The following is a 15,935-nucleotide window of genomic DNA, read 5'->3' as shown; positions in this document are numbered from 1 at the left end:
TCTAATCCTTAAGGAAAAAATGTGCAAATTGAGGTCTAATTCAGTGTAGAGGTTATATGCCATTGATCAGCCTCCCTATTAACATCGCTAGTGCTTTTCTATGAACTCAACATTCAAAACCCTTCCCCCTGTGTTTCAGCAGAGGTGAGTTCAGATTAAGTTCTGGCATCTTTCCTCTATTACAAGAGCCTTAAAGTCTTGCTTTGATAGATTCACTTTATCCATGCCAGTTTTGCTATGACAGGGATGAGATAAGATCAGGAGAGGAACATTTATGTTTATGATGGGAAGATACATTTGACTTCATAAAGGCTGAAGATGCTTTGCATCTCAGGGGAACTGACCGTGATTTTGTTATTCTACAGCTTGTGTGTCTTGCCTATGCCTTCCCTGGGGCTTCAGAGCACCGGGCACACAGTTGTAGTTGTGAGGTCCACAAGTTCCAGTTATTTGAGGAGCAGGAGCTTTCACTCTCTGACCTCAGCAAACTGGCAATACTTATATGCAATGATTCGTTGTTAACCACCCTTTTTTGATTATTCACAAAATGAAACTCATGTCTTACATGTCTTCTATATAGTGTGATCCTCACTTAAAAGTTGAATTTTCAAAAAAAAGAAAAGTTGAATTTTTTTCATTGCAGTTTTGAAGATGTTCATGGGTGTGTTAGAACAAACCATTAAATAGTCATCCTGCCCAAACCAATTAAAACTACTGATTGGTGATACTCAGGTGCTTTGGAGGAAAAGGATAGTTTGGATTTGAAAGAAAGACCTTAGAGCAGGAGTGAAAGTTCTAGTTGTCACATGTTCTGTCTTAGAAAATGACAGTAGAGAGGCTTCCACTACACTGATTAGCCAAGGAACTCAGTCTGACCTGACTTGAGAACTCTCTGCAATGATGCGGCTGAAGTGCTTGAGCTGGCAAAATGCAGAAAAGGGGAGCTGGTGCTAAGGACCAAATCAGGAGCTGGGGCTGAGCTTGCAGTGCAGAGCCTAGGCCCGGAGCAGGGCACATATCTTGTGAGGCATTGGTCGAGTGGTGAAGCCAATGTCGGGAGTTAGGTCCAGGTCCAGATGGGAGACCCCAGGGGGTGGCTGGAAGGTGAACTTCTGCATGAGGCTGGTGAAGAACAAGAAAAGCTCCATCTTGGCCAGTGACTCACCAGCACACATCCGGCGACCTGGAGTGATGGATATGATGGACGGTTATAAGATGTGTGAACAGAAAAATCTAAAACGCAACCTGGACAAAGACGAAAGCTGTCCACATGGGATTTCTCCTATTTTAGAATGTGTGAATTGGTCACTTTAACCTCTTCTGAGTTCTGTGGGCTCTGCAGAAGCCCTAGAAATGCAAAAATTAAGTACATATGCTAACTATCCCTGTGAGCTCCCACAAGGGAAACAAGCAACAAACATTAGCATTTTAACCTGAAAAATGTTAGGACAGGTAAAACCAAGTGTGTCATGAGAACAGATAGTAAAGGTGCCCAATGTGATTTGAAGGGTCAGGGAGACCTCTTCCTTTGTATGAGAGCTTTCTATCTCAGCTCCTGTGTAAACGGTGAGAAGTCAGCCAGGCAAAATTGTGGCGAGATGTAGAAGGGGTCATGATGTATTTTGGGGCTAAAAAAACTTGATTCTGACCAGAACATGGATCATGAGTTAGGGAGTCCAAGACCTGAGGCCAGAGGATAAGTAGACACTAGGTTATGCTGAAGTATTTTAAGAACAGAGATTTGGTTAGTATTACTTTTAGAACATGACTTATTTGGGAAAATGTCAAGATTTTGAAAAATGGAGTCAGTTAAAATTGAGGAAATCTTCAGGACGCCTGGGTGGCTCAGTGGTTGAGCATCTGCCTTTGGCTCAGGGTGTGATCCTGGGTTCCCAGGATCTAGTCCCACATCAGACTCTCTGTGAGGAGCCTGCTCCTCCCTCTCCCTATGTCTCTGCCTCTCTCTAAAATCTTAAAGAAAATTGAGGAAGTCTTCTAGGTAAGTTTTTATTGACATAAGCGGGGACTTAATGGTTATATGTATTTCTTAAGATACACTGAATTGAGAATGGTGCATTTTTTTCTGGCTCAAATTTTTTTAAAGTTTTTTTTTTTAAGATTTTATTTGTTTATTCATGAGAGACCTAGAGAGAGAGGCAGAGACATAGGCAGAGGGAGAATCAGGTTCCATGCAGGGAGCCCGATGAGGAACCTGATCCCAGGACCTGAGCTAAAGGCAGATTCTCAACCACTGAGCCACCCAGGGGCCCCTCTGGCTCAAATTTAATGAGTTTTATGGTTACACTGTAGAACAAAGATAATATATTTGATTGAGATATGGCATTATGAAAAGTTTCTGCTTCCAGTCCTGTAGAAGACCCAGACAGATCTTTTCATTCCTCTTTCCAGGGTCTGTAAATCCTAAGCCTGCTGCGTTGCTTTCCTGCCAATGAAATGTTGCAGACAGTCCAGTTAGATTTCTTTTGTTGTTGTTTGTTTATTTAATTTGGAAGATAACTCTCAAGTATACTGAGTCACAAAAGACTTCAAAGTTCAGAAAAGTATTTAAATGTGGTTATTTTTCAACTCATGGAAAGTAGCACTTTGGTTTATGTAGGACATCAGGGAAACAGATTAACTCCACAAATGGGGTGGTGGGGGACAGTTTTTCACTATGCCTAGTAGCAAGGCAGGATTTTTAGGAGTGAAAGGCAATGTCTACTACCTCTCTCTGTCTGAAAATATTTATTAAATAAAAGCTAACAATTCAATGTTTAATTTAGCTTGTCTTTGAGACTACTGCTCCCAAAGGGCTTACTGCCCAGTAGGTGAGCCCAACAAGGAAAGAGGTAAATATTATACAGATTCACAAGCTTCAATAGGGTGTTATGGGAGACCATGGAAGGAACACCTAATCTAGTTTTGGGGATTAGACCTTCCCACCTGCCCAGAATGAAATGTATGCTGGTAGTGTCATCTAAATGAACGATAAATAATGCAATTTAGGGTGAGAATTATCTAACCTATATTTAGGTTTATTTGGTTTAAGGTAAGAGTCTAGCTGCCTAGCAAGAGAAAGCACGAATCAGTTTAGTTTACTTTTATGGGTACCTTGATGAAAACATAGCAAATTATCTTATCTTTTAAAAAAATGCTCTATGCAGAATTAGGAGTGATCATGATCAAAGATCAAATAACCTCTCCAGAGAGCAAAATCTCTTTCTTAATGCAGCAAGTAAGAAGTGAGAAGAACTGGGGAAGAATGACTTCAACACAACTAAAGGAATGAAGACTTCACACTCAACACTGGTTTTATGATATTTTTTTTCTTGTGATAGTTTTGTGGTGGTTATATTTTAAGAATATTTCCATTTGTTTATGATAAAAAAGAGTATCACTGCTTCTAGATTTCCTACAGCAGGAAACACACACACACACAGTATAGCTGGAGATTTTTAGAATTCCCGAGGTAAGCTTTGGTAAAATTGTTCGAAGATGGGCCACCGTACAAAAAATCTGGACTGTTTGCTGCTTGTCTCATTTCCTTTAACTCTGGTTCCAGATGCGATACTACATTTTTATTTCAAGTAGGAGTCATTAATACATGTACTGTTTTCTTGTATATCAACCTATGTGTGTGTTTGTGTGTAAAAATTAGGAGAATGCATTGTACTTTGTGTCTCTCTCTATCCCTTAGTTAGCGGTAGGTAAGGAAAGTCTATCCTTTGGGTGACTGCTGTTTACCTATCACTGAATGGGTACCTGGAGTGAATGCTAACCTACCGTTTGTGTAAGTAGAAAGGCACAACATAACAGACTGCTTGGTACAGTTTTGCTAAGATGCTTTCCTAGGAATGGAGAATTCACTTTAGGTTCTCAGGAATCCATACAATTATAGAGTAAATCCATTTCATTCCCTGGATTCCAAAATGTACTCTGGTGGAAAGCTCTTCTCTCTTCCCTATCTCTAAGCCCCCTCCCTCTCTACCCTACCCAAGAAATCCTAAGAAAAACACTGGCATTTGTATATATTAAAGCAAAGCTTTTTAGAGGTGCCTGGGTCACTTAGTTGGTTAGGGCACCAACTCTTGGTCCTCAGGGTCCTGAGTTAAAGCCTCGAGTTGGGCTTCACGCTGAGAGTGGAGCCTACTTAAAAAAATAAATAAGGCAAAGCTTTTCTGGTTACGGTGAAGGTGGCTGCTCATTGTCACCTGTTTAACTTTCTCCGCAAATTCCATAGCCTCAGCTGTAAGGAATCTTCAAGGTTTCCCTAAGAAAATGCCATTGCAGTGCCTAATGTCTTACAGTCAATTTACAGCCTGGGAGGAAAGGCCCCTTCCACTCTCACATCTTTCTGACATTTAGTGACACATGGAAACAATTACAAAACCGAAGCACAGTCCTCAGACAAGGCCCAATCTCTCTAGATTTTTCAAAGCACCTTTCTCAAAATAGGATATCTTACCCAGTGAAAAGGGCATGAACGCTTCTTTCTTGATAAACTTTCCAGTAGAACTGAGGAAATGGTTGGGATTAAATGTGTCTGGCTTTTCCCACTGTGTTTGGTCCCGAAGTACAGAGGTCAGCAAAGTGATGACCTCAGTGTCCTAGAAATAGAAGCGCTATTAATGACAGACATTACATTCCTTCTGAAAAAAGTGGATCTTTAAAAATGTGTGAAGGTCTGGGTTGCTCATTTTCCAGAAACAGTATGTTCTTGAAGAATATGGAAGGAGAGGAAGTAGAGGGGCAGCAGGCAGGACTTGAGATTGAATGTGGAACATGCACTTACTCAACCACATTTTTGTTCAGTACCTAAACTAAAAAAACACAAGCCTTGGACTCAGGACTGGAAATTGTTTCTTACTTAGTCATGTGTTTGCTATGTGATAATGGCATGTTTTTAGCTTTTGCTATATCCCAGTTTCTAAACTTATATGAAAGGAGTTAAATAATTCTTATGTGGTGACTTAGCCTCAGAGGCAGTGATATGCAGGACAGAACCTGGTGCGGTTCCTGGCAGGTCTGAGGCTCAGGGAAGTTTTGCTCCTTTGCCTCCAGGGACTGTAAGAGTGGACAAGCTAGATCTCACAAGCCCATCAAATCCTCAAAAGTCAGTTACCCCCCTTCCACAGCTTGCTACATGCTCTGAGACAACTGAGGACATCAAGGAAAGGACCTCTAACTGTGATACAGGAAAGAGTATTCTGAAGACTAAAAATAAAATAAGAGTAGAAAGAAAAGACTGCCTCTCAGTTAAGGACAGTGTTTACTACTTCACCATAGTTAATCATAGCTTCCTGTCCAAGAAATCTTTGGAATACTATCATTGTGGTTAGCTGGCTTAGCACGTGAATCGGTATAGTTTTTGAATCATGAAAAGCAAACAACTGCTTTAAAGTGTTTTATTTTAAAATTACCTTTGTTGCTTTCTTTTTTATTTGTAAGTATACGTACCCGGACATTGTGGATTTTTCCTCCTCCTAAGAACTGTGCTAGATATTTCCATTGGAGCTCAGTGAAACCATGGGACCTAGCAGCCAGTAGCATGGTAGGCGTGTTAGACCCCTTGTACCTGTGAAGCTCTGATACAGTGCTCTACGTAGCTTGTAGCCAGATAGATAACTAGAACTAAAATCCTGCCATTATTACAGCTTCCTTGGTGGTTTCTTTTTCTTCTTTCTTTGGTTATATTTGTTTTCATGAGCTACTAATCTGATAAATTCAGTCCAACAGTGTGTTTCATGCATGCTGAGAAGAGAAACTCCAAACATGAATGTTGCCCCCTTGTTTGCAGGGTACGCACAGGGGGTAGCAAGTGATAGTGTGGGCAGGGGGTCCACATAACCAGTGGCCCCTGTGCATTCATGTAGAGATGGCTCAGAAGCAGTGACCAGACTAGACTTTAAGGAAAAGAATTAGTGCTGTAGGCAGACGCTGGTCCTCTGCCAATTCCCGCCTTCAGTATACTTTTAGCAAAGATCTATTCTTTCCACTGGCAAAGCAAAGAATGCATCTAGATGCTGTAAGGTTGAGAAGCAGAGGGCCTGAGCATGTTTCTGTGTGAGGAGGGAAGTGGGGCTGGAGGTGCTGCTGTCAGGGGCCCTGCGTGGAGTGAACCACTTTCTAAATGGTGGCACCCCTTTCCGGGGATCTGGCGGTGATCTGGCCCCCCTACCTACCCATCTTGCTCTGTGAACCCCAATTTCCTCAACTACCACTTAAAAAATAATAATACCTTTTAAGGTTGCGCAGAGTAATTAGCACCTATTCTGTCTACACACAAACTGACACACTCAGTTCACCTTTATTGCCTGGTAGGAAGGGAGCAGGAGGCTGAGATCACCTTTGGCAGTTTATTGCAGTGCTTCTGTGATTTTTGAGCAGCTGACATTTTTTTCCCTCTTCCCTCACTTCCCCTTCTTAAACCCTTACCTTGGGGATATAGTAATTTTTAAACATAACGTTTGTGGTTGTTGCATGAGGTAAGCCCGTGGGCAGGATATTAGCAAATCTCTGTACTTCGTGAATGACAGCATCTGTGTATGGCATTTGAGTTCGATGTGTAATCCGAGGCTGAGCTGACCCCACAACTTTGGTGATCTCATCACAGACCTTTTCTGGATAAAATACAGAATGATTAGAGTGGGGGTAGGGTGGGGGATATTGGAACAGTCTTCTCAATTTTCCTTCCATGTGAAAATGAACCTAAGCGCTGAGTTCTGACTCATCTTTTCTCTGATCTGCTTCCACTCTTAGACCTCTATTCCTGAGGCTCCTCTGGGGACCTACATGGGGTGACACCTGCAGACCATCTCCAGAAGCTTGAAGAGCAAAATCTCCTTTCTTATGTCAAAAGGAAACTAAAGATGCACACTGTCCTTGAGGGTATAAATTAAAGGTATCCAGTGTGGCCATAGAATTCTGCTTTTTCCACCCAAGAGATTTCTGAGTCCTTCCTTCAGGCAATGCTCTGAATCTTAGGAGACCTACTCTGGACCTCAGGATATCGCATCATGAGCAGAAGTGCCCAGCACAGCGTGGTGGCTGTGGTCTCTGTACCAGCCGCAAAGAGGTTACTAACGAGTGCCACCAGATTTTCATCACTGAAATAGGTTGTAGATGTATCTTTCTCCTGAAAAGGAAAAAGGAATCATTAGTGATGAAATATTTTTATACTGGTCAGTCATGGCAAATAACCCAACATGAATTTAAAAAACTAAGCCTGGCATTCTTTCAACAGAGTGGATTTTTTTTTTTGTTATGAAGATGTGCAGAATTTTTGGGTAAAGTACATTCCAAGTGCTAATCATGATAAATAATTCTAACAATGGGAAAGGCTCTTTGACATTTGGAAATTAGTTGTTAACTGAGTGATTAGAATATGCCCAACATTGTTTCTTTTTTAAAAATTGCATTAAATCTTTGTGTTAGTTAATGAAACACATTTCCAATGGAATAAAAGGAATACTGTACTAATTCTAAAAGCTAACATTGGAGATCATCTATATGTCTGGTTTTTTTTTTTTTTTTAAAGAGAGTGATGTGAAAAGCAGTAGAAAATACTCAAGAATGGAAAACGTAGTAAATACCATTCTTTGTACATATCTGCCATTATTAACTTAATTGAATCCAGTGATCTTTCTGCTTTGAAAGAAATATATTTCCTCAAGATGCTATTACTAAAAAAAAAAAAAAAAAAAAAAAAAAAAAAAAAAAAAAAAAAAAAAAAGATGCTATTACTTAAGCAAAATAATAAACAATAGGCTAAGGTAACCCCTGAGCAAAACACTATTACCTCCTGCTGTCTGACCAAAAAGGCATCAATGAAACTTCTTGGATCATTTTTGTCAAATTTATGCTGATGATCTAGGAAAGTCATCCTTATAAAAGCAAATAATTCATCTCTATTCCTGAGTACTGTCTTATGACTTTTTAGGAGGAACCCCAAAACTGGAAACATATTGAAAAGCTGAAAGAATAGAAAACAACATAGTTAAATATATATATGTAATGCCTGCAATCCTGGGAATGATACCATTATTTCTAGAAGCATTATAGAAATAATATCTCATTTAGACTTCCATTATTTTTAAAGATTTTATTTATCTATTCATGAAAGACACAGAGAGAGAAAGAGAGAGAGACAAAGGCAGAAGGAGAAGCAGGCTCCCTGCAGGGAGCCCGATGTGGGACTCAATTGGTACTCCGGAACCACTCCCTGAGCAGAAGGCAGACACTCAACCACTGAGCCACCCAGGCATCCCTAACTAAAATCTTAAAAAAAAAAAAAAACATTTAGTTAAAGATTGAACTATTTATTTACTTATTTTTAATTTATTTAAGTTCAAATAATTAACATAGTGTGCATTATTAGTTTCAGAGGTAGAGTTCAGCAATTCATTGGTCTTATATAATACCTAGTGCTCATTACATCATCTGCCCTCCTTAATGACCATCACACAGTTAATCCATCCTTCCACCCACTTCCCCTCCAGCCACCTTCAGTTTGTTTCCTGTTATTAAGAGTCTCTTATGGTTTGTCTCCTTCTCTGGTTTTGTCTTTAGTTTTCCCTCCCTTCCCCTATGCTCCTCTGTTTTGTTTCTTAAATTCCACATGAGTGAAATCATATGATAATTGTCATTCTCTGATTGAGTTAAAAATAAAATTAGACATAGTCACCTGTTCCAGTCTTCTCTCATACCTGTATTTAGAGTAAATCTGTACTTATTATCATAAGAGAACCCAAATTCGGGCAGCCCGGGTGGCTCAGGGGTTTAGCGCCGCCTTTGGCTCAGGGCGTGATCCTAGGGACCCGGGGTCGAGTCCCCACATCGGGCTCCCTGCATGGAGCCTGCTCCTCCCTCTGCCTGTGTCTCTACCTCTCTGTCTCTCTGTTTCTCATGAGTAAATAAATAAAATCTTAAAAAAAAAAAAAAAGAGAACCCAAATTAACAATAACTACCAATAACATTGTTAGTTGTCAGTTGTGCTATTGAAAATGGGAACTATTTGACAAGGCTCTTAGTCCCAACATTCTAGAAGATAGCAACTTTCTTGCTCATGAATATACAAAAACTGGATTGTAGCACTATTTTGAACTTCCATGAATCAGAATAAATGTTAGTTTTATTTAATACTTTTTCTAGTACTTGATAGTTCTTTAAATTCACTCTTCTAAGTGAATTCTACTGAGTATTTCTTACTCATTCATGGTTTACCCGATAGTCGATTCATAACTAGTGGTATAGGTAAAAAATGAATGGCCAAGATTGTAAAATTTACTGAACTCATATATTGCACTATTTATTGATATGATTCACAATCCATGCATCATAAGGTATTTGATGCAGTAATTTGTGATGGAAGAATTATCAGATGTGTTAGCCAACCAGGCTTGTAACATTTCTGTATTCAGAATATTCCAGAAAGCGTACATCTTTGAAATGGCAAATACTTTTTCATGGTCTCTTGAATAATACCCTAGAGGAAGTAAAATTGAATAGGGAAGATACAGTTACCGCAATCCTAGGACCTCCAATGAGCTTCACATTTTCACCAATCAAGGTTAAGAGTCTCAGGAATTGGGTGTCTTGGTAATCAAACCGTTTTCCGAGCAACACTGACACGATGACATTAGCAACAGAAGCATTCATTACTGTTTTGACCTCAAAGGGTTTTCCTACAAGAGAATTCATTAATCAGATTAGGAATGCTCACATAAACAGTATTAAACCAGTCCTGGAATGATTGGGACAGACTGTCAAGAAAAGACTTCATGGAGGATTATCGGTGACCATGCCTTTTAAGAAGAGGTGAGAGTAGATGGGCCTTGAAAAATATCCAGAATTTGATTAAAATACTGAAAGTATATGTTAGCAAAAATCTACATGTGTCTCATTTAGAGGAATTAAAATGTGCCAGGTGAGGGACATTTCCGTGTGTGTGTGTAGCAAATGTTAATGCATAACATCTGAGAAAATATCAACCCAGAAGGCTTCAATCAAATTCAAAAATTTAAAATAGGATATTTATATGATTAAGATGATTTTACTTGAAAGAACTTCATCCAGAGCCTCTTATTTTTAGCCTCTTCTGTTACTGGGACCTGTTTTCCTCAGCATCATTGAAAACTATTTAGATTATTAAATATGTATCAGTGGAAGTACACTTATTTTTGGTCACTGGAATGCTAAGACTTACTCTTAACATCAGCACCTATCTTAAATGTGGAGGCTGAAGACCTAGGGTAATTTCTATAGAGAATATATTTACTTCTTAATATATACATGTGAGGGTATGTGAGATGCTATGTTCACAAAGTCCTGAGAAATTGTTAGAAGCTTAACCATGGAGAAGGAATAGATGTTTTCCTATAGATACTCTCTCCAAAGTGCTGACAGGCTCTCTATGTATACAGGGACTGCTAATTTAGCACGTGGAGCCCTGACCCTTGTCTCTTTTCTGTATTCATCTCAGGCTTGTCTACCTTTGACCATTTTTCTTCATATTACTACCTGCATCAGTGAAGATAATATTCAAAGGAGCATATTTTTAGTAAGGAATGAACTCAGTTTATTAAAGAAATGAGAAAACTTTTATTTTTTTTATTTTTTTTTTTGAGAAAACTTTTAACATGAAGATAATTAAATATTAAAATAACATGGAATTAACTCTCTATCATTTAAAGAGATCAGATACCATATCTATTATGGAAGAACTGTTCCAAATTAAAGGAGGCAAAAGAGATGTGACAACTGAATGTAATGCAAGCGCCAAGATTTTCTCCTGCTATTTAAGACATTAATGGCACAACAGCAAAATCTGGCAAACTAAGTTCTGTGGATTACTGAGTCAATACTAATTTCCTGAGTTTTGAAAAATGTACTTTGGGGATGGGAGAGAATGTTTTTGTTTATTTTTAAGAAATACATTAAGGTGTTTAGGAATAAAGGGAGAGCATGTCTCCAAAGTACTTTCAAACAGGTTAGAAAAAGAGAGAAAGAGAGATGGCAAATGTAAAATGTTGACATTTGGGGTATGTTACAGAAGAGTATGATTTGGGGAATTATTTGTAAATTCTTGGAATTTTCCTGTGAGACTGAAATTATGTGTAAATAATAAAATATAGCTTTTGGGTTCTTTCTCATGAAAAATAAGACATGGTTTAATTCATTCTACGCACCTCTGTGAGACTCAAAGCTCCATATGAGATGTTGGCATTCCTCTATAATGGTATCTTCTATGATCCGCTTGCCCATTCCAAAGTTCCGTAAGGTGGCCAAACTGAATCTTCTCATAGTTTTCCAGGTTTCACCATGAGAGAAAACAATTCCTTATAATGAGGAGAGTGTTTTACAATTATTTCCTCAAAGCTTTTATCATTTAATTTGCGAGGACAAATAAAAATTAAAAGAAGCTTTATCCTTCCTGTTGAAAATAAGAGACTCCCCTCTCAAAGCATTTACTTTAAAAGACTTGTAAGTAATATATAATCATATCATATGTATGTATGACTTATACATAAGTCATTCTGACTTATTTCAGATAGGTCAGACTTATTTCAGGACTCATTTCAGTCCTTCTGAAAATTAGAATAGGTCTTTGGTCAGCTTTATGACCTAGCAATGTCTTTCTCAGGGACTTTGGGGCCACCTGTTTTTCAGAATACAGACATCAAGGAAGAAAGTGCCCCTTTCAGGGCAGCCCGGGGGGGTGGGGGGCAGCGGTTTAGCGCCTGCCTTTGGCCCAGGGCATGATCCTGGAGACCCCAGATCGAGTCCCTCATGGGGCTCCCTGCAGGGAGCCTGCTTCTCCCTCTGCCTGTGTCTCTGCCTCTCTCTCTCTGTGTATCTCATGAACAAATAAATAAAATTAAAAAAAAAAAAAGATAATTTTAAAAAGAAAAAAGAAAAAAAGAAAGTGCCCATTTCTCCCAGATTCTGTGGGAGGGCCGAGCCTTACTTTGGTGAGTACCTTGCCCCAAGTTCAAAACTACCTCTTATCATAAAGATATAGGAATTCTATTATTCTTTTTTATCCAATTAACACAGATGGTCACTCCAATTACCGGGTGAATCAAGGATGCACTATGTATGACAAATGGTGCTGCCAAGCTCTCTTGGTTATTGAGGACTAGTTATTGTTTCTCTTAAGGACATTTTTGTAATGGGTTGTATCTGCTTGGTTATATAAAAGAGTGGCATTTCTTTATGTTTTTGCAATTTCTTAGTAGATTGTGATAGATATCACATTTTGGTTTGATGCTTATTCAATAACAAAATTATCTTCTTTTCTATTACCTTTGTGGAGAGGAGGATTTCTGGGCTGGGAGAAGATTTTGGTTTTAGTTCTATATCTCTGACAAATTTATTAAGCAATTCTTGAGTTTCTACTATATGCTTACATCATGTAGGTGTGGTTAATGGATAGATGAACGATAAAAACAAAGTCTCTTTTTGCTAGGGAAGAATGTAGACTATAGACACAAGAGTACCCAAGAAAAAAGTTACAGTAAATAACTACCAAGAGGTGTAACCAAGCTTCCACATTAGTGCTATATGTACTAATTTCTAGGCACACATATTGTTGTAGCATATAGTAGGTGCTCCATAAATATTTATTGAATAAAGCAGCTAGATGAATTTGTGTGTGGCTACAGGAAATAATAATAATCAAACAAGGTTTAGAAGAGTTGGGACAGGGATCACTGGGTGGCGCAGCGGTTTGGCGCCTGCCTTTGGCCCAGGGCGCGATCCTGGAGACCCGGGATCGAATCCCACATCAGGCTCCCAGTGCATGGAGCCTGCTTCTCTCTCTGCCTGTGTCTCTGCCTCTCTCTCTCTCTCTCTGTGACTATCATAAATTAAAAAAAAAAAAAAAAAAAAAAGAAGAGTTGGGACATATACTAACTTACAGAAAAATAAGGAGAGAGAAGGTTGCCAAAGTGGCCCACCTCTTTCCATGGTGGGATTTGTGGTAGTAGTGGCATTCTTCTTGTGTTTCAGTCCCTAGTCCCCGCCCTTCCTCCATTTGCATTTGAGGTACAAGAGACAGGGGAGGACTTTCTGAGTTTGACTGATAACCGGAAATAGGAAACTAGAATAAATAAGGCAACCAAGGTGTTGGAAACGGGGCAGCGCCATCCTTGTTAGTGTCAACATGAAATCCAGAACAAGATAGATGTCTCCTGCATGGTTGTGGCCACTTTGTGTGAGGTTAAGCCTTTCTTTCAAAGGAAGGTTTAGATTCTGCCCACTTTCAGTTCTTATATTAATATAATATTATTTGTCTATGGATCCTGTGTGCATAAAACTCTTTTACAACAAATATGTGACTCTTTGAACTATCTCATTTTTATATTTAAAAATTTATATTTGAGAACACAGTAGTAGAATATGAAGGGCCCACAGAAATCATTGTATCTTTCAGGGAATAGCAATAGCTCAGCCATGTAATTGTGGAGAACATTAATTTAGCATTATAAGGAATGGAACTTCTTTTAAATGCTGGGACTGAAGTTTGAAATATACTTAGGTTACATGGCAAAATAACTTATTAAGGTGAAATTATACTCCAAAATGGTTTAATGGTAACAAAAATATTAAATTGTTTTTCTGTTTATACAAAATTGGTTTAAAGAATGCCTGTACCAATTTGGGTGGATTACTAGACAGGGTGTGGAGCAGAGAAGTAATCATTTTCTCTTTGAACAAAGAGTAGTTTTCCTCTGAGCAGTTAAGACACTTAAGAAAAAAGACTACTTGATTCCTAAAATGAATTATTTGCTAAGGAAAAAAAATTGTTAGATTTAACATTGATACAAATTAAAACAATTTTGTGTATAATCATAAAATCAGTGAGTAATATATGAAGTATTGTGAAAAAGAACAGAGATGCCAGAGGCAATAGACAAAAAGTGTCCCAAATTTCTAGAAAGAATAAAAGTGTCCCAAATTTCTCCCAGGAGCTAAAGATAAGGGACTGAATGAACTGTTACTCCTCAATGCTAATTTTGTGAGATGTTAGTCGGAATTCTAAGAAAAAATATTCCAACACACACAAAATCACACATAATGGAATATTACTCAGCTATCAAAAAGAATGAAATCTTGCCATTTGCAACAACATCGATGGAGCTAGAGGATATTTTGCTAAGTGAAATAAGTCAGTCAAGGAAAGACGACTGCCATATGACTTCATTCATATGTGGAATTTAAGAACCAAAACAGATGAACATATGGAAAGGGAGGAAAAAGAAAAAAAAAAAAAAAAAGAGAGAGAGAGGGGAAACAAACCACTAGAGGCTCCTAATAGTAGAAAACAAACTGAGGGTTGATGGAGGGAGGTGGGTGGGGGATGGGTTAAATGACTGATGGGAATTAAGGAGGACATTTGTTATGATGAGCACAGGGTGTTGTAGGTAAGTGATGAGTCACTAAATTCTACTCCTGAAACCAATATTGCACTATATGTTAACTAATAAATTTCATGTAAAAAATCTTCTAAGCACTAATAAGTGTGAAAACTGAATTAAATAAAATTAAACAGACTTTGATGTTTTCTCAGAGGTTTTAATATCCTAATAGGTATTCCCTGAGTCCAAGAGAGGCCTGTAATATGTAGTATTTCTCAAATTCACTTTACTGACACTGCTTTTTTTTTTGGATAGAACATTTACTAATATCTCAGAGAATAAGGCTTTTGAGAAGGATAGTGTGAGAAATGCTTTTTTCAAAAAGTTGTTAAAGAATTAAAATGGCTTAGTAGTATTTATTAGACTGGTACTAAACTAGTAGTCTAGTAAATACTACTAGTTGACTAAAAATAATTAATATTAAGATGAAACTATTCCCATTTTTAGAGTAATTAACGTTAAAGGGTTGATGTAATAACTTAAAGAGTTATTATATTAGTGGAATGACATAAAAGTATAGCATTTGGATTTCCTCAGGGCATTTATCCAAGACACACATAAGCAAAATGCAACAATTTTATCTGATGAAAATATGGTTCAGTATTATTTATAACGCTATTGTTACTGTATTGTTTGATGGATCAAAGTCAATCATTAGACTGTGACCTCTTAAGCCGATGACCTCTGTTCTCTTTATATTCTCCTAGCACTGTACTTTTCACACAGTTGCTGGCTAATAATAATTTGTTTAACAGAATTAACATATACAATGAGAATAAAATCATAAATCATAAATTTTCTCCTAAGTAACTACTATTTGTGTAATGTATATTGATGAAGGAAAAATTAAATCATGAAAGGAATTATTTTTTTTTTTTAATTTTTATTTATTTATGATAGTCACACAGAGAGAGAGAGAGAGAGGCAGAGACACAGGCAGAGGGAGAAGCAGGCTCCATGCACCGGGAGCCCGACGTGGGATTCGATCCCGGGTCTCCAGGATCATGCCCTGGGCCAAAGGCAGGCGCTAAACCGCTGCGCCACCCAGGGATCCCCATGAAAGGAATTATTAAAGATAATACAGTGCAATTGATTTAGCAATTTTGACCATAAGGATACATTTTAAGCTTAGAATTTATTACCTTTTCCTTCAAAAAGTCTTTCAAATATGGGCACTTGAGATCGTTCCCCAAATTGATCGCCATAATTGACAAGGGCATCTTTTACTGTCTCATATCCAGAGAGTACCACCACCTTCTTTGGACCCATTTGGATGCTGTAAATGGAGCCATATTTCTGGGAGAGCTTGGGTGTGTAATAAAAAGAGAAGCGATTAAAACATGGTAGTGTAATAAAAAACGAACTAGATCTTGATCTTAGATAATTTAATTCTGACAAACAAGTCAGTTTTGTATTCTTGTGAAGTGACAATACTGGACTAAGGATGCTCCTTGGTTGCTACATTTGTTTAAGCCATAATTATTATGATCATCTACTGATTGTCCTCATGCTCCATTT

The 15,935-nt window shown here is 38.1% G+C and overlaps 1 protein-coding gene across 1 annotated transcript; it reads right to left on the bottom strand.

Annotated features, from left to right (window-relative positions):
- Positions 1–787: 787 nt before the first annotated feature.
- Positions 788–15,686, bottom strand: LOC140637390 (cytochrome P450 2K6-like). The gene is made up of 8 exons (XM_072833920.1): positions 15,560–15,686; positions 11,187–11,336; positions 9,523–9,683; positions 7,799–7,972; positions 6,994–7,135; positions 6,436–6,620; positions 4,466–4,607; positions 788–1,183 (listed from the first exon to the last, which is right to left on the bottom strand). Exons 1-8 carry the CDS (start codon positions 15,684–15,686, stop codon positions 996–998), a joined length of 1,269 nt encoding a protein of 422 aa, XP_072690021.1. The 3' UTR covers positions 788–995.
- Positions 15,687–15,935: the final 249 nt, after the last annotated feature.

This window comes from Canis lupus, chromosome 7, assembly GCF_048164855.1.
Source record: "Canis lupus baileyi chromosome 7, mCanLup2.hap1, whole genome shotgun sequence".
Lineage (NCBI taxonomy): Eukaryota > Metazoa > Chordata > Mammalia > Carnivora > Canidae > Canis > Canis lupus.
The sequence above is the reverse complement of the archived record's forward strand: the minus strand, read 5'-3'. Positions and strand labels throughout refer to the sequence as shown.

Coding starts and splice junctions, on each gene's coding strand:
- LOC140637390 (XM_072833920.1), bottom strand. CDS start 15,686: ATGGGTCCAAAGAAGGTGGTGGTACTCTCTGGATATGAGACAGTAAAA. Junction 7,136..7,798: donor TTTTGGTCAGACAGCAGGAG/GTAATAGTGTTT, acceptor TTTCCTTTTCAG/GAGAAAGATACATCTACAAC. Junction 1,184..4,465: donor GTTCATGCCCTTTTCACTGG/GTAAGATATCCT, acceptor CCATCACTCCAG/GTCGCCGGATGTGTGCTGGT.